The sequence below is a fragment of the Argentina silus genome, assembly GCF_951799395.1.
Source record: "Argentina silus genome assembly, chromosome: 7".
NCBI lineage: Eukaryota > Metazoa > Chordata > Actinopteri > Argentiniformes > Argentinidae > Argentina > Argentina silus.
Window position 1 is genome coordinate 10,408,166 of NC_139661.1, and position 27,415 is coordinate 10,435,580.

The window sequence follows — 27,415 nt, forward strand, 5'->3', positions numbered from 1 at the left end:
CGTGTTTTGCATTCATTTATTTACCTTTACATGATGACATACAACATATTTATGATCGTTTTTCATCAAAGGCAAGCTTTGGATGACTCAAGTATTATGATATGGGTGCCATAGGTTTCAGCAGGTGAGACTTGCTGTAGAATCAGCCACCACACTTTCCTATACAGACGATAGTCAAAGACAAAGGACAACATAAGGTTTCCAGTAAAGGACCTTAAAAAAAAAGAAAATAATTCACTTCACAAAGCTGTGTCGCCACAACACATGCGATTGTAGAGTACACTATCATTGCTGATGCAGTGTGCATTCTTCATTTGCACTGCAGATGTGAGAAAAGCTCCTTTTGATTTCTAAATTTTAGGAAGGGAATTATTACTACTCTACTTTGGATCAAGTGATTGTGAACTTCTGCATTGGTCCCCACTATCACCAGGGAATGTGCAGAGGGGATTGCAAACATTGAAAAGTGCTCTAAGATTCTACAAGTCAGCAGAAGACCAGATCATCATTTCAAATGACCAGGGAAACAAAGAAAAAAAAAAATACAAGGAATACAACATTTGGTGTGAATGAGGAAAAGTTGGGTTTATGATCAGATGAGACGATACTATTCACTGACACTTGGAATTGTCTCCGAACACATGTAGCTCAGCGTGTGACAGAGGCAAGTACTGAGGTGGGCAACTGTGTGGTTTTGCTGTAGGTGCTTGCAAAGTTGCTCAGGCTAAGGTAGAAATGAGTGAGACCAGCCACCCTCTAAAGAAGCTACATCCATAGCATTTGCACATTTTTAGAAGGGAGTGCAGGTTTGTACTGTAGAAGTGCTGATTGGGAGCTGTACATGGTTGTGTCTGAGTGAGGTGGTGTTCCTGGAAACTGGGAGTGAAGCAGACAGTGTTGATTGTGAGAGTGGAAGAGTTAGATAAGGCCTCTCTTCAGAGAGAGCCTTCTGAATCATTTTAAAACCCCACTCTGTTCAAAACAAGGTAGTCCAAGAAGACATTTGCAGAGGTACCCACATGAAAAGAGATTACCAACCACATTAACATAACAAGCTCTGTCATTTAAACTCAGTGAGGTGATGCCCTGCATGTACATACAGGTAGATACATACATAGTGATAGATACATAAGGCTGGCATTATACATTGGGTAAATGTATATTCCAAACAAACACAGTGCTATCCATGTTGATTGCAGCACAGAGAGACATAAGACCACATATAAAACTCAACAAACAAATAACAGTGACATAAGAACACAAGATCAAAACATTAAAGGCTAAAATGTGCAACATCATCCAGCATCTGATTAATATTATTATACATTACCAAATATGACAACACTGCCAGAGGTAAATGCTATGTATCCTACCTAGTAAAAAGATGAGAACAAACCATCCCATTGACTTAAACAATGGTAATATCATTCAGAACTTAAAAAATATCATGACAGACAAGATGAAGGGGGAATTCCCAGGGCCTCTGTAAGAGGATAACCCTTGAATGAGTGGAGGAATGGTAGAATCATCAACAACAGAGACCTCACAGAGCTATTAAGAATCCACTGAATGAAGGAGCAGGGTGTCAAGTTTCATGAGATGGTAGAGCCCAGAGGGGGGAATATATGTGTGTTGTGTGCTGTGTGCATACTGGGATTTAAACCTCAAAAGCTGGCCGCAGTGTAGAAGCTCTCTAATTGAGCATTGTTTGAGCTCTGATAGGAAAACGGTAACTGAGGTAGGCAGAAGAAAAAAATAAATCCCTCTTGACTACTAAGAATGAATTATGACACTAAAGGATATGATAGTAAACAGCACAGAGCCAACAGGGACCTGAACTGACTTACTCTAGAACAGCGTGAACTGCTTGCTATGATGACCTTTTGCTATGACCAAATGGATCAAAGTAGGTGAAGATGAGATTTATGAGTTCCATGCAGCCCTGCAGTCTCACCCCGGTGCTGATGACATCATGCAGTGTTGCCTGCTTTAGAGTTGTGCACACAGGTTAGTGGGCTCCAATGCTGCCTCCCCTGATCTGCACCCTGCGCCCGTGTTCAGGGCTTCTCTTGTGGGGCCTTGAGGTGAAAGGGTGCAGAGACAAAGGGGTCTACAGCGCTCACCTCTGAGGTCCAGGAGTGTAGGGGTCCCACAGGGACTGAGCCTACAGCAGCTTGCCTGCTCACGTTGGACACCACCCTATGGGCTGCTACAGGCTGCTGGGGCAAGGGGCCCTCAAAGTGTCGGGAGTATTTGGCCAGGGCCTGTGGGCGGAAAGGCTGCGGGGCCACCTGGCTCAGGAAGGCCTGATCAGGGGTCACAGGGTGAACCATGGCTGGGTGAGGGTACTGGGGCTGGGGGGTAACTCCCATCACCTCCTTTCTCTTTCCAAAAGGGGCCTGCAGGAAGACGTCTGGATGCTTCTGAGACACAACGGGAGGACGTGGGAATGGAGCATTAGCAAACACATCGCCGGTCTCCTCTTGTCCAATCCGAAAGGGGGCTTTGGAGAAGACATCAGGAACAACCGCCGACCCTCTGGATTGCTGAGGTATCTGGTGGGAATGATTCTGGGTGACTGGAGTAGGTTGATGTGATGGAGTGGAGGACTGTGGGAGAGATAGGGACTTCTGGAAGGGTAATTCTGACCCCTGCTCCTCCTCTTCCTCTGAATCCAGCAGCAGAGGTCGGGAGCCACTGCAGTCATGTGCCACCTCCTCACTCTCACTGGCCCTCCTGCTGTGCTCCTCCTCCTGAGCGTCCACTTCCTCCTCTTCATCATCATCATCATCGTCGTCGTCATCATCATCACTAGAGTGAACACATCCCTCGTCTGCTCTGTGGCATTCTCCTGGCAGCTCGGTCTCTCCGTCCAGCACAGAATAGCTGTTACTCTCCCCTATCAGCTCTGCAGGAGAAGAAAAGAGAGAAGATTTCAGATGGGTAAAGTAAGACAATGGGAAACCTTCTCGTTGCTTAAAACACCACTGACAGTGGTTCCTTGGTGTAACGGAGCACTGATGACTCAAACACTAAGATGATGCATCTCTACTGCACACGCAAGTAAACACCAAGTAAAAAGCAAAAAACAGCAAAATGGCCCGACAGCAACACGCCAGCACAGCACAATTCCATCAGCAACACAACAAACATGTTCTACTCCGTACAACACAATGAACGACACAACAGACAATACTATTCAGCACTATCACTACAACATAAATGTACCTTGTTTCCACAAATTGCTTTTCAGGAAACCTGCAAGATCCTCTAAGTACATACTCTTAAACACCTCAAGGCATGTACTGTATCAAAAGGAGCAACACTGGCAGGTTTAGAGTTCGGGATATTGTAAGTTAAGTAAAGGTAGAGGGACCTAATGAGGACAGTGTGGACCGGTGGAAACAAGGGATGAGAGGACTCACTAGAGTCCTGGCAGGGAGTGAGTGGTTGACAGGAAGGTTGGAGACAGACAGACAAACAGACAGACACAGACAGATCGATAGATAGAGATGAGCAGAACCAGGGGGACTCTTACCTTGGCAGTGCAGGTAGCAGGAGTTAGCCGGCAGCTCCGGGGGGAGAGGGTTAGTGGCAGCCGTTTAGAGCACAGCCCAGAGACAGCCAGAGGGCATTAGAGATGGGCAGGGGGTGAGTAGAAGGGGAGCTTGTAGCTCTGAGCCACTCAAACCTTTCAGCTGAATCTACACCAGTGAGAGCTCTTTAGTCATTGAGAGCACTCAAACCCCTGTTGGAGTGCGGTGACATGACTGCGTTAGTTGCACAACTCTGTGAGAGCACTGAGGTCTGACAGGATGAGAGGCTCTTTGATAGTGTAGTGTTCAACGAGATTATACTGTGGGGAAATGTAAGGAAAAGAGCCAAGACAAATTCCTTCAATGCGGAGGCCATTTGCGCATTCCTATGTGCCAATAGTGAGGCCTGATATTTCAAGGGAAACGTGTGCATACTGTATGCAGCAAGGGACCGTGTAACGGGCCAGTTTTATCTAATCAACCATACTCTTCCATTAATCACAACAATGCTATTGCACAAAACATACCGAGATCATAGGCCTAACTGTGGAATGGACATTGATGAATAGAAAAGACCCCAAAGAGACTAGAGTTACATTCACATTTACATGTTTATTTAACATCCCTTTCTTTTTGAATTCTTTTTTTTTAATCCTCATTTCATAAAAATAGAAGGTACACACTAGATAATAACTCTTTGCTTTCACATATGGACATTTGCTGCCAAGTCATTTCAAACACTTTTGATATAATCAAATTGATTATCAACGTTTGGTCCCAGCAAACACACTAGGTACATCAGTTTCACAGCAACACAAGTAAAACTCTACTGGCAAGGCTAGACCTCTACTGAATACAGCACTGTGGTGTCTAAGAATAATATGATGCACTACTGTAGAATTGCATAGGTTAGCCACACTAAAACCTGCAAATGACTGAACTGTACAACACGCAGATCGGAGAGGAAATAAATAAAAACAAAAACAAAAGTGGGTTTTACTGATTATCTTTCCACACAAGCCAATGACTAGCTGAACCTTTACAATATGTGGTTTGGAAGGGTAAGGTACAACTACATTTTATTTCAAAGAAAAAAAAAGAGATTAACTTTAACTTAAAGTATATATACTATCCTAGTAGTAACATCTCAATGGAAATGTATCTTTTTGATTCGTATATTTTCCAAATACGGAAACAAGCGTTTTACATTGAATTAATGCATTTCGGGTGGGGTGGGGGGGGCTAGTGGTTATGCTACAGTTTGAATTTCAGTGTAGTTTCTGAAATTCTGTATCATCTTTGATATGCTGTTAAATGTAGATTCAAACAATGGAATGTTCCTGGCCTCAGGTAAATCACAATGGCAAAGGTATGTCAAGAGTCATTTTGGTTCTGTTTCCAGCAAATGAGAATGATCTTATGTAAAAATGGATCACAATAAAAGATTAATAATAAACTCATGAACTGTAACTTGTATGGTAGGTAGCTGTGCAATTAGGATGTGCTATGCTTGTGTTAGGCATTCAGGGGATTGCAGTAAAAGGGAGAAAGAAGGGACAGAGATATCAGGAAGAAACTTCCTTCATAAGCCCTGTATCTTGAGAGGGAGTGGTCTGTATGAAGTGGAAGAAATCTGTTCCAATCATGCAACTAAATAATCTTCAACGACAGCTCAGAGTAAGCTAATTAAATGATGAAACATTATGGCAAAACCAGGGATGAATCTTTAAGATGCTACCCCAATGAGATAAGGTAAGTCACAAGCACAGAGATGTTCTGTACTCAGAGCACCCCCAGATCAGGATATATCAAACCATGGGTCTAGTTGCTTCCCTAGTATACTGCCTGCCTGTACAGTAGTCGTCTTCCAAAAGACCAATAAGGAGAGATTGACAGAAATACATACAAAGGGACACAAGATCTTTGCACTCGTATAATACAGCCTCGTAAAATAATGTACACAGAAATAAACCTTTAATCTTACTATAATATGTACTTGTTATGAATCTTATATATTTCATATTAATACTCACTTCATACATTCATTCTATAGTACTATCGATAGCCACAGTTATTCATACCATGATATATGACATGTCATTTTAAATATTTAACACTTTTAAATTCACTTTCACTACTTCTTTACAAGGGGAGAATGAGGAAATTGAAACAGTGGTTTTATATACATATAAGTTGGTTGGTGTGGATATCTGTCCAGATTGCAGTTGGACATTACACCAGGGCAAGCAACATCTAGATGTGTGTGGTGTGGATGGGTAGATTGGACACAAGGGAAGTGAATATGAATGGTTGTGGGTGAACATGTGCCACAGAAGCACATGGGACAAACAAGAGAAACCATGAATGCTCGTAGGGACCACATCTGCACAAAACAAGTGGACATACAGTACAAAGCCCTAACTGCGCCCACTTCTCCCTATGCTGGCTCACTGTTAAGCACCAGCTTCTCCTGACCAATCGCTACAGGACATGGCCGACGCACTCCGCATTGCCCGAGCTCTAAATGGGACTCACCTCTATCCTGCATTTTCAGTGCTCTGATTCGCTGACCTTGCCAATGGGCCAAACAGAAACTCAGAGAGAGTCAAAGAGAACGTAGAGACAGTATAAGCTCTTATTCAAACGCACAAGTATTATCAGTAGATTGTTACATGCATTCTGTAGCAGACGCCCAAAAGAGAAAGGTGTGAGCTCCTAGACAAGGCAGCCAAACAAATGAATCACACAAATTCACAATAATACCAGGGCATGATTGCATCAATGGTTTCACGTAGTTCTTATACTGTACTTGGAGGTATAGAGTCAGAGGGAGAATGCACTAGCTCAAGAGGCGATGAGGACTACAGGAAATGCACAGGACTGAAACAGTGATACCAGGGAACTTCAAGATTGATCAAAATTGCAGTTCTCATGTAAAGCCATGATAAACATTGGTTGCACAAGGAGATAGACCTGAATAGAGGAGCATTTGGGGTTTATATAGATGAAGCAGATATGTCTATCATAACAGCGCATGTTGCACAAGCGCATTTGAGCTCACAATGACAGAGATACATGTTCAAACATTTGAAACAGGCAGCCAAACATTCCAAAGGGCCAGCAGTGAACCACAGCAGTTTGAGAACAGCTAAACACACAGCAGGTGCCCAAGAAATGACTGCTTGTCATCATTGGTCACCTCTGTATGTCTATGCCCAATGCAAGCAGCTCTGGATAGTTTAGTCAGGGTATGTTTTCTAGGCCAACAGCTTGGATCTAGGTCTATATAGGTCTATACTACACTATACATAGTGAAAGCTGCTATGGTAAAGTGCATAAAGACAACCAGGTGAGACACTATACTTCTTCTGCATTACATTGTCAGACCCCCTGACACAAATGAGTTTGCTAGGGGTGGGTTGGGTTGTGTAAGTGAAGCCTAAACCCTGAACAAACAGCAGAGACAATGGAGTTATGACAAGCCAGGCAATGAGCATTTGGGTGAAGGATGGATCTGCATGACAGGACTATGAGGAATGTTGATAGATGGGAGACAACATGATAAAGACCATAATGGTGCAGCCAAGACGGAAGCAGACAATGTATCAAGGGTATAAAGCAATGTTGTAACCAATACCAACATGAGGATGCCAATGGCCAGACTGAATGTTTGAAACCAGCGTATCAGGCAAGGAAGAGATGAAGTTGGGGGGCAAGGAGGCACGAGAGAAAGGTTTGCTAGTCCAATAGTTAGCTCGTCAATTTCACCTTGTAAGGTGCTACACAAGTGCCTGTGTTGCCCCCCTCTCCATCCCCCACATGTTACGATTGCACGCTGCCCCTTCGACCTCTCCCACCCCCCTAGAGGTCGATGAGCTGATCCACCAGCAGAAGGGAGCGGGCCAAGTTGGGGATGCTGGACTCTGAACTGCCACTGTTGTTGCGCGAGTGACCACCTGAAATGTGCCAGAAAGAGAGACAGAGAGAGGAAGACATGGAGGGAGCGAGGGAAAGAAAGAGGGGAACAGACAGACAAGCAGGGGAGGGAGGGAGGGAGGGAGAGAGAGTATCAGAAAAGAGTGAGAACGTGAGTGTTAAGAGGAGAGAAAAGATAGAATATTGAGAGAGGGAGGAGCATGGCAAAGAATTTAATGTAGTTGAAAGAGAGAAGCAGATAGGAGTGAATGAGGGATAGGGGTCAGAAGAGAAAAAGAAAGAGAGAGAGAGTAAGCCCAGGTTATCTATATGCAGCTGCAGCATTTCAGGGAAGAGTGCTGGAAAGAGGTCATGTGGGGTAAATCCTATCCTAGAGAATTTCTCTTTTTTTTTGTTTGTTAAACAAGCTCTGCCTTTGGTGCCCCTGATAAACTGAACAACGTTGAAGAACTGCAGAATGGAGGATCCCTTTGAGGGGAACAATTACTGCCAGTTCATATTATTGACGCAAAGTTCAAACAATGAAAACCACTGATGTGAGAGCATGCTGGGATGAAAAAGGACTAATGTTACAGCACATCCAGCCAAGGGGGCTCTCATGAGCCTCTCATCAGCGTTACGTGAATGAACTAGGGTGTTAAGGTCTCTGAATGATGGAGTGTGCTCATTCATTTTCAACTGGGAATTTAGTGGGTTGGTGGGGGGGGGGGGGGCAGGGGGGTAGCTCATTCTCTGGGCTTTAGCCTAGCAGGTCTGTGTGGCTGAATGGATCAATGAGAAACATGGATCCAAACACTATCTAAGTTCTACTGGCCTTACCTTGACTGGAGTTTTTTGAGATGAGCACAGGGATGGGGTCAAACTCGTCCTCAGTGCCCTTCTCCCCACCCGACATGAGGTAACCAGAGTCTGCAGTGGAGGAAGAGGAGGTGACGGGGTGATGGAGGGGGGAGGTTAGCGCAGCCCAGAAGAGAGCAAGAGGAGAAGGAAGGAGGTGTGCAGGGAGTACAGAGACAGAAGCAGCCACGGTAGTCCCAGCGTTAGTACTAAGCCATGCATCTGATGTGGCTTTAGGCTTTAATACAAATGAGTCAAGGGTCTGCAGAATGTCTGCAGCTGTGTGCCACGCAGATCTCAGTGATAAACTAGAGAAAGGGCTTTTGATACAGGCTGTCAAATTATCAAGATCAATGTATCTGTACCATTATTTCAAATCAGACCTTTTGAATTATATTTTGATATTTTTTTAACAGATTTAACTTGGTGTTTAGATCATCTTAAATGATGATTTCATTGGTTTCTTGCCTTAGCCACAGCTTGGTGAGACCAATAGTATCACTGGACTTTAAAGCTGAGATATTGTGGATTTGTGGTGCTGTGATTTGGGTTGGGCTAAACACATTTCAGAGGTCAGACTGACTGTGGGGTGTTTCACCACAGGTAACAGATAGAGCTGGAGAGAGCGAGAGAGGGTCTTACCAGGAGCCGGCTGGGCAGTGCCCAGTGAAACAGGGGCCAGCTCGTCCAGACAGGAGCCACAGCCAGGAGGGGCAGAGGAGCAGGAGGTAGGGGGTGCAGAGACAGATTGGGCTCCAGAGTTGGAGGGGTGAGACAGAAGACAGCAGCCCAGCAGAGAGTCCTCTCCAGCCAGAGTGTCTGAAGGACCAGGAAGCAAAGACACAGGGACCAAGGTTTAGGATGGAGGGAGGCAGAAGCGAAGAGAAAGAAGGATATTAGCTCAAGCAGAAGAGAAAGCAAAGTTGGTAAGCTCACCATTATACCTCAGGGAAAGGTTCTGATTTAAGAGAATGTGAGCTTCTCATGCCCAGATATTTAGCATTCCTTTACAAAACCTCAGAAGTTAGATGTAATCTGGTCAAACAAGTCTACTCGTAGTGGCAGTGGCACTTTCCTGTACAGAGATGGGCTAACAATTGTCTACTGGTGCCCTCTAGTGGACCGGATTCACACCACAAACAAAGGCAGAGCGCCTGGAAAAACTCTGCAGAAAGGTCAAACCCAGGTGCAGTAGTCATGCTCCATCGCTCAGCAGTAGCTGCCTTTTCCCCAGGTTACATTCCCTGGCTGCAGGGAAGGTCAACCATTACAGAAATATTCAGACTTAATTTCGAGCAAAATCAGCAATGCTAATGAACAGTACAAACGTTTTCCGATTTGCCCTCAAGAGTGCCTCAAGGTAACAGTTCACTGCAATAAAGCTAGACACCAAGACAGTCATTCCAGACAGTCTTGTTGGCAGCACTAGAGACACGTGAAAGGGAATATTAATTTTGGCACAGAAGCCAACTTGTCAGCACTGCCATGTATGGTAATATGTTTGTGCAGGTTTCTGATAAATGATTTGATCCTTTCAACACCAAGCAATACTGTAGTTAACAGAGAGGAAACTGCTACTGAGCTCCTGAAACAAGGGTCATATGCCTCAATGTTGTTGTTGCTTAGAGCAGCAGTTACTCTGGTTGAAGAGGGTCCTCCTGGTGTTAAGCCGCCACAACTGAGGAATGGCATACAAAAATAACAGTCCACCACCACCTTACTCAGAGCAGAGAGCATACAACCTGTTCTCAAATATGCATACCAAATTATGCATGGGAAATGTAAAGAATGTAATTAACTCTGCTCTTTAGTACCAGTTGAAAAAATAAACAGTGAGATGTACTGTGCAGTGCACTAACCTGGCAGGCTGGCTGAGACCGGCTCTGGCTGGGCTGGGTGCCGCTGGGCCTGGGGGAGCTCCAAGCCTGGGATCAGAGAGTCCACACACATCTCAGCATTAACTGGGGAAAGAGGAGGAGGAGGAGGAGAGATGGTGAGATAAGACAATGAATAAGTACGGGGGGAGAAGCGAGAGAGACTGACAGAGAGAGATATAGGTGCAATGAAGGAGGTAGAATGGTTTCAGTGCCTGCAGAGCCTGACTTGATAAAGCTAACAGAAGCCCATCTCATATATGGAGGCTGGAGACAGGAGAGAGAGGCATGCAGACAGGCAGGAGAGAAAATGAGGAGAGGAGAGCCTGTTACCATTGCTAGAGCCATCTGCAGAGCCGCTGAAGGGGTCAGCCAGGGGTAACAGGTCAGGGAGCAGCAGAGAAGTCTCAGGGGACTTCAGTCCCTCAATCAGCTTCTCTGTGAGCCATCCAGACAGAGATGGAAAAAGGAGAGGGAAGGGTGACAGAGAGGGATATTGGCGTGGAAATATAGAGGAAAGTAGGGTGGAATTTGCATAAGCAGAGAATAAAAGGGGGAGAGAAGGGCAAGAAAAGGGCGTAAGACTGAAGCAAAGGGAAGCTGTGTCTCATTTGATACAAAGGAGAACATACGAATAATGCTATCTAGGTTAGCATTAGACAGTTAAGGCTAACTTTTCAAAGAGGAAGCAGATATTATATCTTGGCTGGGTCATGTTCTACCATGGGAAATGGCATGAGGACACAAGCCTTCATGTTTCCCACTTCATTAAGCATAACAAGGGTTAAGAAACACAAATCAAATCCAAGTGCAATGACATTTAAGTGCAAAGACCATGCTTAAGTAAAGGGTGGGTTTATCCTAGCTGGTCCCACAGCATGAATACAATTCAAGTCCAACAACACAGGTAAGTGAATTGAGCCCCCATGCCTTCAGAGGAGTGTAACCCGCACCTAGCCTTTAACCAGCACCAACACACCTGTCAACCCGTCAAACCACAGGCAAACACATACCAGTTAAAGACATTACTAGTAGCCTTTATCCCTGTCATTAGTTCACACGTAAATGCATGCACTCTTCTTACACGAACCCTCTCACACCTTCAAACCTGTTTTGGAACTGCCAGCACTGACAGATACTGTACAAGGACATCCTTGGTGAGTCAGCTTTGCTTTGTGAGTCACAATCTCTCCATCGGCAAAGCAGGAGGGTTGTCTTCAGGATACGTGCCTCTCAAACAGGCGAAAGCATTAGTAGTACGTCCAAAAAGGTTGAGTGCAAACCAGATGCATGCGTGTGAGTATATTCTTGGTCAACTCCTCCTAACCATACATACTTACAGGTGACTGCTATGGGGGTACGGGGGGGGGGGGGGCAGAGGACCTGAGGCAGGGGGTGAGGGGCTCAGAACATGACACAGCAGAGTTGCCCCTTTGCCCCCTTCACTAAGGGAGAGAGGTCACAGGTGAAAGGTCAAAACTGCTGACAAACTGCTGCTGTATGAATCCTCACACGCAAAAGCTATAGGCCTCATTCTCTTTTGGGACCATGTCAACAGCATGTAAGGAAAAATCAGCAATATCATGTCTGCAGGGCACAATTCTATTAACTATCTATCTACTTCTGTTAATTCTAACACAGCAGATTCACCATTCTGTTTGGTTTACAATCCACTCTAGTGCTGACTGGCAGGAGACCCTAATCACTACACTAGATAGAGTCATCCCTCTGAACTATGCTAAGGAGCTGGGGCCACAGGAACCTCCCACTGATACCTCTGTGTAGTGCCCTCTCCTCAGCAGTGGGTGCTGCAGGTCAGTGCTACAGTATGCAGCCTCTACCTGTGCTGTAAATACTCATGCAGCAGGCTGTGTGTGTGTGTGTGTGTGTGTGTGTGTGTGAGCTGGGAGAGGACAGAGAGGATTAGACACACCCTGCTTATGTAACAGCCGCAGCCTTTTTATCCCCTCAGCTCAGTCTCCACAAGTCTGGCATCCGGTGACTGCAGAGGCCCGCACAGACACAGTCTCTCCTCTCAGTGACAGAGACTACAGCCTTGACTGGAGACAAAGGAACCGAGGAGAGAGTAGAACTCTCCTTCTAAGCCATTTGGAAAAAGCAGTCAACTACCAAGTGATAAGGAAACGGAACATAGGTGGATCGAATACTGCCCTCTGTTGTGGCAGAGGTGCTCTAAAGCAGGAACCACCTCCAGAGGTAGAGAAATCCAATTAAGAAAGGACAATTTGTCCTTGAGGTTACTAGGCAACAGTACAGAGGCACAGGTTCACAAGTGTGAGGCGATCCAGCCATGGTCTCTATTCATAGTGACAAGGAGCCACTGTGAGAATGTGCATGCTGCGCTGACAGGACAGGACCAGAGCAAAGCAAAGCCGTAGACTCCAGAGTCAGTACTGCTGTGTACACTCTAAGACCGTTCGTGTCTCAGGAAAATCAAAGTGCAGAATTGAACCCTTGGCAAAGCAGAGGCCTGATGATCAGGTAGGGACCCTGTTGAAGAAATAACAAGTGGAAGGAACCATCCGATTCCACACAATGCTGCATGCAGACAGAGACAGGGTCATTACCTGGGGTGTCAGAGAGGGATAGGGCATTAAAGGGGTCCGGGATGCTCAACAGAGCTGAACCTGCATCCAAACCCAGGATGTCGGCAGATCTTTCAGCTTAACATCATACAGGGAGAGAAAGAGAGGGAGAGGGAATGAGGGATAACAGAAGAATAGGAAGGGAGGGAGGGTTTTGGATAGGACAAGACACCGAGGTTTAGAACAGGTCTTTAAAGGAATAGTCATCTAATTCAAACTCTTAAGAGGACAATACTGATGAGCTAAGGAGAACAAAATACAGTCCAGTAATTGGCTTTCTCTGGCTCAGCGACGGCAAATTGGCTCAGAAAGATCCTAGGACAGGCCAACTTGACAGCTGAGACCAATACATCTTTCTAAGAAAGATAAGAGTTGCAAGAGCAGAGGACTGCTAACAGCTAAACATATAATGAAGAAACAGGGGGAAATGTGTAGAAATAAAGGAGAGGGGTAAGGCGAGAGATTGGTTAACACATGGAGAGCCTTACCTGGGAAAGCCTTGCCTGTGGCAGCAGCAGAAACTGGCGGCAGTCCTGGGATGAGGTTCTCATTGGATGTGCTCGCCCTCTCCCCAGGTTTGGCTGTCACACACAGACACACACAAACAGCAAAGCTCTGTTTAAAACCTGTTATCTATCATGGTTGCATGTTTTGCAGATGTGTACAAAGAGGGAATAGTGGTCTTACTCTCAGCCAGCTTTGCAAAGTCCTTGTTGAGCAGCTCCTCGGCAGTGAGCTTGGAGAAGTTGTCGTCCCCAAAGGGGTTCCAGCTGGGCTGGGCACTGGTGCTAGTGGGTGCTACTGAGGGGGCACCGGCCTCACCTGGCTGATACACACTCTGCTGGGAGGAGCAGGGGGAGCCAGAGGGGGTGGTGCTGGCTGACCTACAGTGGACGGGCGCACACACACACACAAAATGGTTAGAATGGTAGGCATGCTATACGGACTAAAGAAGAAATCTTTTGTCATGTACAGAAAGTTTCTGTCAAATGTATAGAACACATATGCAAGTACGGGTGATTGAAAAGCCAATTGAGCTATTTGTAGATTGAATGGACTGTTCATTCCTGTGTTGGACTCTCTAGGGAATAAAAGGACTGTGTAATCCTCTGTAGGGATCTATGAATGGACTGTTCATTGCTGAGCAGAGCTCTGGGTAGCATGAATGGACAGTTGATTCCTCAGTTCATTGAGATGACTTTATTCCGCTCACTTGGACTTGTTGAGGCTGGCCTCTGCTGCGGCGGCCTGCAGTAGCTGGGTGGACTTGCTGACTGGAACCCCGAACACAGCACTGTGGGTGACATCACTCAGGATGCGCCTGTGGCCACCCCGGGAGGCCATCTTTGGGGATGAGGGAGGCGTCAGGGAGCCAACCTTGTGGAGCCCACGGCCAGGAGTCTGGGGGAGGAGAGAGAGGGTCAGAGATTGATACAGAGTTAAGAGGAATACAGAACATCATCTGTTAAATCTGAGAGAAGGTGCAGATTGATGAAATTGACAGAAATAAAAAAGATATTATAGAGAACATTTTCATTGCATCGCAAAAGTCAGTGAAATGTTGAAGAACACATTGAAAGACATTAGTTCTACTGGTGAGGAAACATGATTAGATTAGATTAGATTAGATTCAACTTTATTAGTGACAGAGAGCCAATAGGTGGACTTCAAGGTTATCCCTTATTGATTCACATTTCAAATGAGTTGCATTTAGAAGGTTGTCATGCTAAATCACAAAAAAGAGAGGCCTAAGGACAAGTCCTAGACAGTGTTAGAGGTGCTTCAAGAGTAACCTACATTGAGAAAGAATAAAAAGAAACATTTTTTTCTTAATTTGACGGTCTATTATTGATCACAACACAAAGCATGAAATAAATCTTGGATATTAGTTGGAAGTATTAGAGACAATAGAGGATCTTTACAAGATTTGGATGCACCTTATTGCAGCAATGAGTCAATGGATTCAGGACCGGTTTCTAGATCATAGTTTAGATTCTTTATGGAATCATTTCCAATGCAATACATGTTGTGCATACAAAGGTAGGGTTAGGTCATAGAAGGCCACAGACAGCAGGAAGGAAGATCTCTTAGCCACCCTGTCCCACAGAGCAGGAGGCTGCGTGCAGGGGGTTACCATGGCCTCAGGGTCAGCTGCAGGGCCGGGGGCTGCAGGCTGAGCTGCTGTTTGGGGGGATGGAGTGACTGCTGCAGGGCCGGCAGACTGCTCCTCCTGATGCAGAGGTGCAACTGGAGCCACAGGCTTAGCTTTGGGTTGCACAGACGCCTGCAGGGCTGGCATAGGAGGCTGCTGCTGTTGTTTGTAGAGATTCTGCACCAGCTGATGCTGCTCAGGGATACGATACATAGAAACAGCCAATATTCAGGACAAACTAACCCTCATGTCTTATTTGGCCCAGTTTGTGATGATTTATTGCTGCTCTTTGGCAAGTGCAAGGGTCTGGGGAGTCTGGGGAACACACTAGATGTAAATACAGTGCACTGTTCTCTCTCAAGTTCATTAGAATTTTTTTTTTTACAACATTTACTTTTTGTGTGAATGCTTGTCACATGTTACATTGAAGCTGTTGAATGTAAACTTGAGGTCCTTGTAAAACACACATCTGTGTAGTAACTGTAGCAAACAACTACACGGCTTTAAAACGCAAAAGGAGATATATAGACATTCTATGCATCACCCTTTATTTGACAATGTGATATGTAATGAATAAGGCCTTGCAGGCTGATAAGAGATACACCTACCTGCTGGTTGGCGTGCGGCTGTGGACTGAAGAAGGCTGCAGCCTGCTGTTTCATGAAGAGTTGCTGATGTTGGGGCGTGGCCTGTGGCTGCGATGGGGTGGTCTGAGGGTTAGGGGGCGTGGCCTGTGCAACAGGCACCTGCTGGGCTGATTGGACACTGGCGACAGGCTGGGCAGCGCCTAGGCCAACACCTGTAGGGTTAGTGAATACGATGGTCTTGTAAGGGTGAAATTCATAACACAATATTTCATGAAACGTACCATTTTTTTAATTCTTGTATCATCTGCTTTGCCCAATCATCTAATGGACAGTTGTTGGTTTGAACAAATGTGGGGGATTCATAACCATCACTGTTCAGATCTAAATAAAACAGTGTGAGGCTAAATCATCTGGATGGCAATTGAGTGAAACAGACAGGCCCTCAGCTCCAATCTGTCTGTACAAGCAGGCGATGAACATGAGGAGAAGTCAAAGGGCTCATTAATAGACAATTGAAAGCTTTGGACCAATTAAGACACTGATATTACAAGGCTGTGTTATGTCAGCCAAGGACTTGAACAGTTCAATACATCAAGCTCAATACAAGACATCTATCCTACAGTGTTGATGCAGGATGAGAGAGAGAGCACACACATTAGGGCCAGCTTTCATTGCTAGTAGGCCTCACAGCCACCTAACCTGGCCCTTACAACCCAAGCAGACGGAAGCAGAGGAGCTCCAGAGGGCTGTACGTACCCATGGCCTGAGGCCCCCCAGCAGCCACGTTGGGTCTCTTGCGTGGAGTGAGGGCAGGCTGGATGGGCAGGATGCCTATAGGTTGGGGCTGGGCACCTCCAGGTTTGGGGCGTGACCGAGGAGCAATGGAGGTCTCCATGGTGGGGACGGGGTCTGTGAGCCTGGTAGGGGGAGAGGACGGGGGAGTTAAGGTCATCAAGGGTTAGGGTTCACATTTATCATCATAGAAAAAAAATGACCAACCAAGCAGCAGGCCCTCACTCACCTGGCTTTGGTTTGGTTTTGCTTTTTGACCACAGCTTCGCTGGCTCTGATTGGCTCAGGGAGTTTTGCAGGAATAGAGACACTCTGAGAGGGTGAGAACAGTTACAATGCTTAGATGAACAACTCAAGCAGAAAATCAAGCAGATTGACTGAGCTTACAAAGGTTAACATCTGTTCTTGTGGCGCAGCAAAGGGGTTGTCTGCCAAGTCAGACATGTTGCCTACCACAAATAACATCCAGGCTAACCGTCTGTTCAACAATAGGCTTTCATGTCCATAGAAGTCGCTTTGGATAAAGGCGTCTGATAAATGTCATAAATGTAAATGTAAATGTAGAAGGACTGGAAGGTACTGTACAAATCCACACGCACACACACAGGTCATTCACAGATGTGCAATAACCTTCAATCCCATAAGTTTGTATTGTAGCTATATGCATTAATAACATCTTTCAATCACATTTTTCAATTTCAATCACTGAGTTCCTACCAATTAAACAGACAGGTATTGACTTTAATCAGTGGATTGGCATCATACGGACTGTGGTACAGAAACAATATCACAGAAAAAAATCCAATGTTCAAGTACCGTCATAACATAGAAAAGATATCATGAACTGTATATCAGGGGAGGCTTGTGGAGGTAGAAATCGGAGGAATGGAATGTGTGTTTGACACCATTCCTTATTCTGTTCCATTCATTATTTAACAGCCAATCAGAGGGCTCGATATTACAGTCAATCAGAGGGGTGTATTTAACAGCCAATCAGTATTCCATCAATCAATCAATCACGCAGACAAGCAGGCAGGCGCACGCGCACACACACACACGTACGTACGTGCACCCGCAGGAAATCCGGCTATCATTATTCCTCTCAGATTCCTCCACTGATTCCTCCATTTGATTCTGAACCCCATCTACCCAAACTTGTGATTTGTCTGTAGAAGACTCTCCCTAGGTAATTCTGTGACTACAGCACTGATCATCTACAGATTCCATGAAGGGACCTTGAATGTCCACTTTGATGCTGCTGTGTGAATGTGGTTTGAAATGTGCTGAATCAGGTGATTGAATGCTGACATTGCTCTGTCAATACATTGCAAAGGGGCCTAGCGGATGGAGGGCAGCCAACTGGCAAGACCCACAAAGCTTCCTGCTGTCATATTGGGCTGCACTTACATAACTTTCCCAAAAAATTAGACATGGAAAAAACAACTACTGAGAAAAATGTGAGACACTATTAGAGGGTCCACAGTTGCCCTGTGAAGTAATGGGTTTGAACTTTAGCTCTTTTTTGTCTTGGGTTTTGTGTCTACGTCTGTAATTGTTGATGACTCACGTGTACGTTCTGGATAGGGCAGTCTCTTCTGGCCAGCTTAAAGGCGAAGTAGGAAACTTGGTAGATGTCTGGTCTCAGCTCAGGGTCCGGCTCCAGCATGTATCCTGACAAAGGCAACATGAGATGGTTAGTATTGATCAGTTTCTCCAACTAATACAAATTGAACCGAAGGTCAATGAAAACAAAAGAAACACCAGAGGAAAAGACGTGTTGAGTGAGTCTTTCTTACACACATACAATCTGCTCAGAATGGGGTCCTGAGGAACGGGGCTACTCACTAATGAGGCAGTGCATGTCTTGGGAGTAGCGGGAGTTGTCTGGTATAGTGAAGCTGCCGTCACAGATGGCCACCTGGCTCTCTCCAAAGGGCAGGGTGAAGTAGCACAGCTTATAGAGCAGGCAGCCCATGGCCTGCACAAACACAACCACCGTGGACATCGGTACAGAACATTACATTCACATTGACTGTCAAAGTCAGTAATGCTGTACTTGGCATCAAGCTGACATAATTCTACGGTGGTGTGACACCAGTCACACAGCCCCTTGTGGCAGATGTAGCAGCAGGCAAACTCACCCAGACGTCTGCCTTGGTAGTGATGACCTTGCCACCGTAGAGATTGACCATCTCCGGGGCACGGTATGATAGAGTGGTGTACCTGTAGACATGGTGACGGAGAATACATTCATCAATCTAGTTTTCAACACCCTCAGTTATTTAAATTAGCTTGCTAGAGTTAAGAGTTCAGTAATTCAATCTCCGAGTTTGCAGGGGAAGCCCTTCAGAATAACTTACTTCTTGATTTCTTCATCCACCAATGGCACCCCCTCTGTCTGAGGGTTTTGAAAGCGGTTGGTGGCGCTGCCGAAGTCACAGAGCACGTAGTGTCCCCGGTCATGGAGCAGGATATTCTCTACCTGCACAGAGGAGAGAGGGGATCAGTCATGAAACAGACTCCTGGACAGAGGTGTTACTTACGGAGTCCCCTTGCCTTTCTGTACTCTCAACCGAGCAGAAGGAGTTTAAACAAGCACACTTTCGCTATGTTCACAATGACATTTTGTCATGACCAACTTATAGGTCATTGTGGTATTTCATGGACGGTGACATGTAATGCAGAGCTAGGACAGTCAAAGCCGAAGCTAAAAGAAGGTCAGTGTGGCCAAAGTGTGGAGGGTATGTGAGAACAGCACGTGCCTTTAGATCCCGATGGATGATTGGCGTCTTGCACTGGTGAAGGCGGGCCACGGCTTCGCAGGTATCACAGAAGATCTGCAGCACCTCTGCCTCCGTGAAGCCAGTCTGCAGCCTCTGGTTCATCAGATTCACCACCTGCCCACCTACACAACACAACACAACACAGACAAATGGCATTCCAGGCCTCAGTGCTTTGAAGAAACTTGGCATCATAAACATGAATACACACTGACAGCCACCATGTGACCCACGCTCACAAGCCAGAATGTGTTTTGAAACAAAGAAGCTAAACTCTCAAAAGGGGATTGAGTTGGAAAGAGAGAGAGAGTCAGGATTACCACGACAGAAGTCCATGAGAATGAGAACTTCCCAAACATCGCCTGCTCCCACTGCAGTTATACTGGAGTCCAGGAAGCCAACTATGTTCCTGTGGCCCACAAGGTCCTTCTGTGTATACAAACACACAATGAAACACACACAGGTTAACATTTCAGGAAATATAGAATCTTGTATGTCTCTGGTTGACTTTTAAGCTCCAAACCAGCCTCAGTAAGTGAATAATTGCATGTAATCAGGGCACAGGAAAGCCAATGAGAATAAGCCAAAGGGCTGGAGGTAATAATGATAACCATCCTGTAATAATCATCCCCCACAGGGTGTGGTTGCAGGAGCTGGTTAGCCTACAGCATGGCCTCAAGATAGGAAATGGAGGCGTGGAGGAGTTAAGCTGCATAATGCCAACTCAACTTTCAGAAGGCTCCAACTGGGCTAAAAGCAAATAACTCACCACAAACCCTTGTACTCCCTCTTTTACTCTCTCAATTCTTTCTTTGTTTTAGTTGGTTGTGTCACCCCCTCCCCCTCTACGCAATCAGCAATTAACTCTCTCCCACATAACCTCCTCCATTAGCAAAACACAGCCCTCCGCTTTGATTTGTGCAATACTACTCTGTGGCTCTCAGCCCTGTCTGAAACCCTCACTGAACCCATAGGTGCCCATTAGGGTGATGGTCTTCACCATGATCTGGATCTCCAGCTTGCAAATCTGCAGGTCGTGCTCATTGTTGACATACATCCTCTTGAGGGCACAGCGGACCCCCTGGTGTGTCCGCACCAGGAACACTATGGCAAAGCCTCCTGTAGAACCAGAGAGAGAGAAGAGAGAGACAGAAACCATGAGTTTCAATTTAAATGCTTGACTTCTTAACATGGCAATTCTCCAATTTAATGGAGCTTCGTTCCAACATTAAAACAGCATCAACAGTAAAACAAAATGCTCTTTGTGACACTGTTTTTTTTTATTTTTTTTATCTCAAGTTAAACTTCCCACGGTCGCTCTGAACTTGACAAATGTCAGTGACAGTGTCTCTGCCCAGAGTCAGGCTCAGTCTCGTTGCCCTGCTGCTTATACTGCCGAGTGGCTCTGAGCAATACCTCCTCCAATCTGTCCATTACCTCATCATGACAGCAGCACACAGCTCTGGCAACACACATGAAATACACACAAACCCACAAATGCACGCAGGCACGCACGTTGCAGTGGATCAATAGAAGGAATGATGTGGAATGTGTGTTCAGGGAAAAGGTGGTTAGAGGCTCTGATAAGGGGGGTCGTAAAATAGAGCTGTGTGAGTCAGCAGTTGTGCTGAGGGCAAGACTGGGCACCAGAGATAGTAAGAGAGAGTGAGAGTCAATCACTCCGCCATTAGAGGCACATTATGCTGACACACAGGGCAGAGCTCCAAAATATCCCTTTTGTCTGTGGCCCTCCATTTCTTTCCCTCTACCCCACCAATTTAGACATAGAAAACCACTACTAATTGTGAGCTTGCTTATTCATGCAGCACAGACAGACGGACCGACATGCGCGCGCACACACACACACACACACACTTCCTTTGACAAGTGTCAGCTTGGATTGCACAGATCCATGGGGGGTACTACACTGGGCTCTTTCATATCCACCACTAATAGGAGAAGCCTGCACTTCTGCCGAGAAACGTAACTAAATCCCAGATTGGGAGGCTCTGCAGCGTTGCTACATTACGGCTCTGTAAAGTAAGAGTAGTGGCCATGTCTGAGTGAGTCTCTGATTATGAAATATGGCGGGAGGTGAGCTAAAGCTCTGCTGTGCTGCTCCATTTGATGCACTAAAAGTCTTCTGGTGCAGTGCAAACTGACCGAGCTGGAGAGGGCTGTGGTGAGAGCAGACAGACACGGTATAGGCTAGACGAGGACACACACACAGACAGACAGACAAAGACACACAGACAGACAGACAAAGACACACAGACAGACAGACACAGACACAGGGTGCAGGTCATTTGGATACAGCAGTCCCTACGATTTCTTGCCGCACACCCCCGAAACCAACACTGTCTGCTCGGAATCTAGTTCAGAGGTTCTTTCAGCCTCTGGACAGAACCATATAAATAAAGTTACATAAATCAATGGGTGAGTGCAGGCTTTAGTTCCCCTGCACAAAAACATTGCCCATTTATTTGCCAAATGTCACACAGGCAAGAATAGGCTAGGTCAAATGTAAACTGTTGACAAAGCACTGTCTGGTGGGACATGATGGTCTAGAGGCAGCGTGTCATACAGAAACTAAAGAGGACCTGCATGCTCGCAGAAGGTCTACATAAAGCCACTGAGGGTAGATTCAATCCACTGGCCGATCGCCTCTTTCTTTACCTTTCATTTGGAGCATTTAACCCTGTTGTGAATCGTTGTTTTGATCACTCACAGACACAACCAGCATGCCGTGTGCCTGTGCCATGCCTTGGGCTGAGTCATCCAGCTAGCGTCACTAAGCCAAGGACAGCTCCACGTGATCTGTCTCTTTTAGGTCCGATTAGGCATTTCACCATAGCCTCCAGTTCAGCATGAGCTGTACAACGAAGCAAATTAATGAGTTGTGATGAGAATAAGCAGTATGTTCTGTAAAATACCAAATGTCATATGGTCTAGGTTAGGCTATATCTAAGATGTGCATTGACTCCAATTTTCTATTCCTGTAGACGTTACACTATCAGCAATAACCACATAAATATCAAAGACAGATGCGGGAGATTTGAGGCCTTGAAATTATGCTGCCCATCTATGGACGTACATATTTGTGATACAGTCCTGAGATATTGCTGCCCCAAAATGCCCTACTATGAATCATAAAACGCTCAATGCTGATAAAACAACAGAGCATTTGCAAAGCACCGCATCTCAAACATGAACATACACAACAAATGTTTATACGGTGTGCCCTGTGCCTAATGACATTGCTTTGAGCTGAGTCAGAATTAGCTGTGAGCCAGGCAGGCACACAACAAACAAACACACAGAGTGCAAGTGGAGTGTGTGGTCCTCTCTGAGCTGACATAGGGTTTGCCAATCCCCTGCTGTTTAGCGTCGTCTAATCTTGGCCACCCGTGTAAAATAAGCGGGATTATAACCTTCCCAAGCAGCAGCATTGGAGCAGCACACTCTCACTGGATAGGACGGGCTAACAGCAAGGTCTACAAATACACCTCAGCCAGGATAATAGCCACTATCCACTCAAACTGTCGCTCACACACCCCTAAGCCTTTTTACTAAAGGTGCGGTAAACAGTATAGCCTTCGTCATCAGTGCATTTACGTAACAGCATGTGCTAGAAATAAACACATGGCTACTACATTGTTTACAATCGCGTTCACTTAGGAGGTGTCTGCATGATTCTCCCTACACTGAGAGCAGAAAACTGGCACCGTCTCGTCTGCTGTAGAATTCATATCATATAGCCCAAACCACCCTTGTGCCAGGTAAGTTCATGAATCGAAAAAAATGAAAGGCAGTTGGTTTAAAATGCAAGCCTTGCATTTCCCCAGCATGCCCCAGTGGCTGCATTGTGGTGTGTGTGAGTGGAGGTTTAGAGATGGTGCAGCAGCAGGCAGGCTTTCCTCCATAACAATGCTGCTTATAGAGCTCTGGAGACGGCTAGTGTTACCAGAAGTAATGTTACACAGCCAAGCTGATGCTGTAGAAAACTATCCCCCTTGTTGATATTGTGAAGAGAAAGCAATGTCACTGAAAATGCTTGCAAACATTGTGACTTTCTTATTTAGTCTGTTTGAATAAATCAATAACCCTGAGAAGCAATGGCTAACAAAGGACACTGGTGCCAAGACTACCTGGTCAGCCTTAGTAAAGTCTCTCAGTTTATTTCAATGGTGAGTGCTCAGTGGCCACTGTAGTAGCTAACCATCTTACCTGCACTGCCCTCTAAGGTTGGCAACATCTTAACTACTGTACCTGAAAATATGTCCCATAAATCTTTACGTTTTCCGAAGGGAGAGGATCATGGTCTTGACTGAGAACTGACTTGCATAGGGGGCTTACACTACAATACTTGACAGGGATTGTGATTCTCTGAAAAGCTATTTGGCTGTACACAATCACTGAGGAATTTGGATCTTTTTTTCAGAGCCATGGTTCTGAGCTCTGCTCAACAAAATACAAAGCATTGAATCCATTTTAGGAAGGGTTTGCTATGAAACTGCAATTTGTGCAAAAACCTTTCCTGCAAATGTCACCTTATTGTAGCAATACCTCATAATCACAAACCATTTGAACAAATAGGCTACACTAACTGGAGATAATCAGCAGAATAACCAGCATACCAGTAACAGCCTGAGCCAGAAAACATGATCCCGGCATGGAAAAACATTCTAATGTAGCCTAATTTTCGTTGGAATGTGAAAATTATAATTCAGGGCAGAGATAGTTTAGGGAAAGATTGAGCTGGTTGCACCAAGTTGTCCATTGTTTGAACTCCACTGGTCCAAATCCTGTTGACCAATCATTAGCACAAGATCAAAATCTCGACCTAAACCTGATTGACTGTTGCACTTGCTTGATTTTACAATCCAGCCCCATGTAAATACCTTCAGGAGAGTAAATTAGTAGGATCTACTCTTTCACTTTCATAGACGGGTAGGCTAAGCTTGCTGGGGACTTGAAGTGGAGATGTCCATGCAACAGGCAGAGGCATTCAAACAGGCATGGTGTGTGGACCGACAGATGGTGCCCATCCATAGAACTGATGAATAAATCACTCTGTCCATATATTATTCAGCAACAGGCCCTCTCAGCTGACAGGAGAGTGGCACACTCACTATGACAGCAGACCAGCGTAGCATTGTCCCCAAAGCAGAGCATCAGTGTGTAGGACACAGTATGGGGGCTCAGTAGAGGCTAGACAGTAAGTACAGTGACACGTTTCACTGTACAATGGCCGTAGGCTATAGCCTCAATGATGTGAAGAGCAGAGCTTCAGCGCTTGGGTGCGAAAGTAGCAAAATGCAAAATGCGTAGCCTAAATGAAATAGTCTAGACTAGGGTAACAATGTAAACAGGATACACTCAAGGCATTAGCATGAATCAATTGGAAAGTGTATTGGAAATGGTGTCGAACTACATGTAATGTAAAAACAGTACATTTGTTGTTGAGGCTACAGTTCAGGTCAGCATGGGAAACATGAGAGCAGTGATACAGGATGGTAACTGAGATGGTTTGTACTGGGGGGAACGAAACCTTGAAAAATAATGAGAACAATCCATCAACTTATTTCTGAACAGCCCCAAACAAAGGAGCCAACACAGTTCCAGTGGAACACAGGCTAATTCTGTTGATAGTGTTGAGAGATTAGGCCTAAACCTAATTGACTGTTACAGAGGTAAACATGGCAGGGCCTATATTACATGCATTACAAAGCCACAAACCAGTAAAAACAGTAGTCCAGAGGTGTCAGAAATGCTGATAATAGGGCTTTAGTTGAGCCAGATTATGTGTTGAATACCAGGACAATGTGACAATGGATAACAAACCAACTATAAAGTCAGGTGAGGTGTGTCAACTTTCAAACTAAACCTGTCTGTGACACAAATAAACACACCCAAATCAGTCAGTCAATAAGACGCCCAGGTAACACAAACAATTCAACCCCCAATCTAATTTAAAAGATGAATAGTCAGGAGGAGGTTGTGTGTTGGCTAAAATGCCTCTCCCCTTCCTACTGACTTGCCCCCAAACAGCAATGTTGTTTTCTCACTTCTTGGTTATCCATCTAGTACTCAGCACAGTTCTACTCTGTATACCGCCTTGAGAAATAGCACACAGGGAACTTGTGCCTTGTTCCTCACAGTATTGAGCCTTGATGAATGAGGGTTTGACATTGTATGTGATACAATAAAATGAGGTTCCAATTCCAGGGCTGTTCCTACTGTGAGTAACCAACCTAATGGACAGTCTGGCTTAAATATTAACATGTTTGACACACCCTTGTAGCATACTGTACATGCCAATGGACCCCTGTCTCCTGTAGAATGTAGGTTGCCCACTTTTGTGAATCCCTATGTGGCATACCATATGACTTATGGCACCATGGTGATAACTTCAGCTGTCTGAAGTGCCCACAGCTGATATAGCAGTTGCAGACCATACCCTCCCTCCTTAAAGTCAGACTACTTAGCATAACATAGAATTCTATATACAAATCAAAGTAGTTATAGCATCATCATTACTCTGTGGCTCGCTAAAACCGTAAGAATGGGGGCTAGCTATATTGCTCCCATCCCAAAACAGGGGCCTACTTGTCAATATAGGAATATGACCATTTTATGGATATCATATATATATATACACCACTTCATGGCAATGTGTAACGGAATGATTAGATAATTGTTCTACTTCACCTTCGGCAACAGTTTCCTCAACGGTCACTTGATACCGTCCAATGGTAAACACCCGTCCAATGAAACTGCCACCGCAGCTGGATCCACTGCCTCCACCGCCCGCTCCAGAACCAGGCCCAGAACTCACAAGTTCCCGGCGTGTGTCGAAAAACTTCTTCATTTTCAGGTCTTATCCAAGTGTCAGTTGTTCTGCAATTACCTTATAAATGCCACAACGTATTCCTGGACGTTGTTGAATAATTTGGCCGTAGCCAGTTAGAGCTAGACCTCTAAATCCAAGAATTTACAGCTTTAGCCACCTCAATAACTCATGCTTAAGGGGAATGATTAGATCAAATAACTAACTAGCTAGACACCTACCTAATTAGCAAGCAAGCTAAAACGACCAGGCTTCTACCGATATTGTCCATACATTCGGAGGTCACCGTTGACACTTTCACGGTAGCTAGCTAGCTAGCCAACTAGCTGGCGGCTACCAGGTCTAATATCTCGTCCGATTACTAGGCTAGTTAGATAAGTAACTTACTAACTAGCCAAGAGACAAGATCTGACACGATTTAGTTGTGGTTATTGCTGTCACAAAATTGCTGTGTGAATTACAAGCAGAAATTGCAAACAACAGTCAGCTAGCTAATGTTAGCTAGCTAGCAAACTAACGTTAGCTATGTCAAAAGCCTCAGCTATGACAGTTGCGTTGACAGCCAGCCAGCTAGCAGATTGCTTTTTACACATCTCCACCCATTTCCGTTGAAGATAGAGGCATTTATTTCACCCGTTTCCCGAGAGGTCTTGATGTAATGTTATCTCCTGAATCCTCTCCCTGGTGTCTTTTCGGCTTTGGTGTAGCTAATTCATAGCCCGTTTTTCTTATGGCTGTGCAGAGAGCAGCTGTGCACTTCCCCATACCAGGTAGCTGCGGCTAGTAGTAGTGAGTAGTGTGTGTGCGCACTGTGCATCAATGAAAAGGGCGACCCCTGCCTGTCCTGAGACAATATTGACTCTTGGACTGGTTGCAGAACTCAAGCTAGTCTATTTGAGGTTCACATATCAGTAGCTGAATTCGGAAAATAAAAATAAATAGTTATACTCTGAGTTACGTTCTACTTTGAAACCTGGTAATTGTAGTCCCATAGTTTTGGAGATGCGGAAGGAAACTGGGGTGAATCTCAATAGTCTGAAGTCAAGTGGCTTCTCCTGCTCTCTTCTCCTTTACTGATCGGAAGGCACGTAGGTGAAAAAAATGGTCTCCCATCAGTGTACATTTTTATTACTATTATCCTTTATTTATACAAGGTTTATTTTACAGAAGAGCACTATAAGGTATATGGGGATAAAATAAACATACAGACAGTCAAAATCACACAATATTTCAAGGAAATAAAAGCAGAGGGGAAGAAAATGGAAATCTACAAAATAATGAATGGAAAGAAAGAAAATATTAACAACAATGATATAAACCCTCAACACATAACCACAATCTGAAGGGAAACGAAGGGAGGAAGCTTCTTTGGACTATTTAGATACACCCCAAACGCTGGAAGACGTCGTCAGCGAACTACAGTACCCAGACACATTCTCAGTGTTTAAGCAAAAGTACTAAATGA

At 45.2% G+C, this 27,415-nt stretch overlaps 1 protein-coding gene across 1 annotated transcript; it reads right to left on the reverse strand.

The window, feature by feature from the left end:
* aak1a (AP2 associated kinase 1a) lies at window positions 1–26,822 on the reverse strand. Its single transcript, XM_083673194.1, has 18 exons — window positions 25,812–26,822; window positions 20,101–20,219; window positions 19,421–19,529; window positions 19,079–19,225; window positions 18,681–18,798; window positions 18,462–18,543; window positions 18,166–18,298; window positions 17,888–17,991; window positions 16,550–16,632; window positions 16,285–16,445; window positions 15,550–15,740; window positions 14,924–15,133; window positions 14,003–14,190; window positions 13,477–13,673; window positions 13,278–13,370; window positions 12,772–12,867; window positions 10,169–10,270; window positions 1–2,908 (listed from the first exon to the last, which is right to left on the reverse strand). Exons 1-18 carry the CDS (start codon window positions 25,969–25,971, stop codon window positions 2,058–2,060), a joined length of 3,144 nt encoding a protein of 1,047 aa, XP_083529320.1. The 5' UTR covers window positions 25,972–26,822; the 3' UTR covers window positions 1–2,057.
* Between the last annotated feature and the right edge of the window lie 593 nt (window positions 26,823–27,415).

Bases quoted from the DNA above. Each gene is read 5' to 3' on its own strand.
- aak1a (XM_083673194.1), bottom strand. From the start codon at position 25,971: ATGAAGAAGTTTTTCGACACACGCCGGGAACTTGTGAGTTCTGGGCCT. The intron at 16,633-17,887 runs GTGAGTCATCAA...TCACCCTCTCAG, and splicing joins GCCCTATCCAGAACGTACAC to AGTGTCTCTATTCCTGCAAA. The intron at 14,191-14,923 runs GTAACCCCCTGC...CTCCTCCCCCAG, and splicing joins CAGCTGACCCTGAGGCCATG to ACTCCTGGCCGTGGGCTCCA.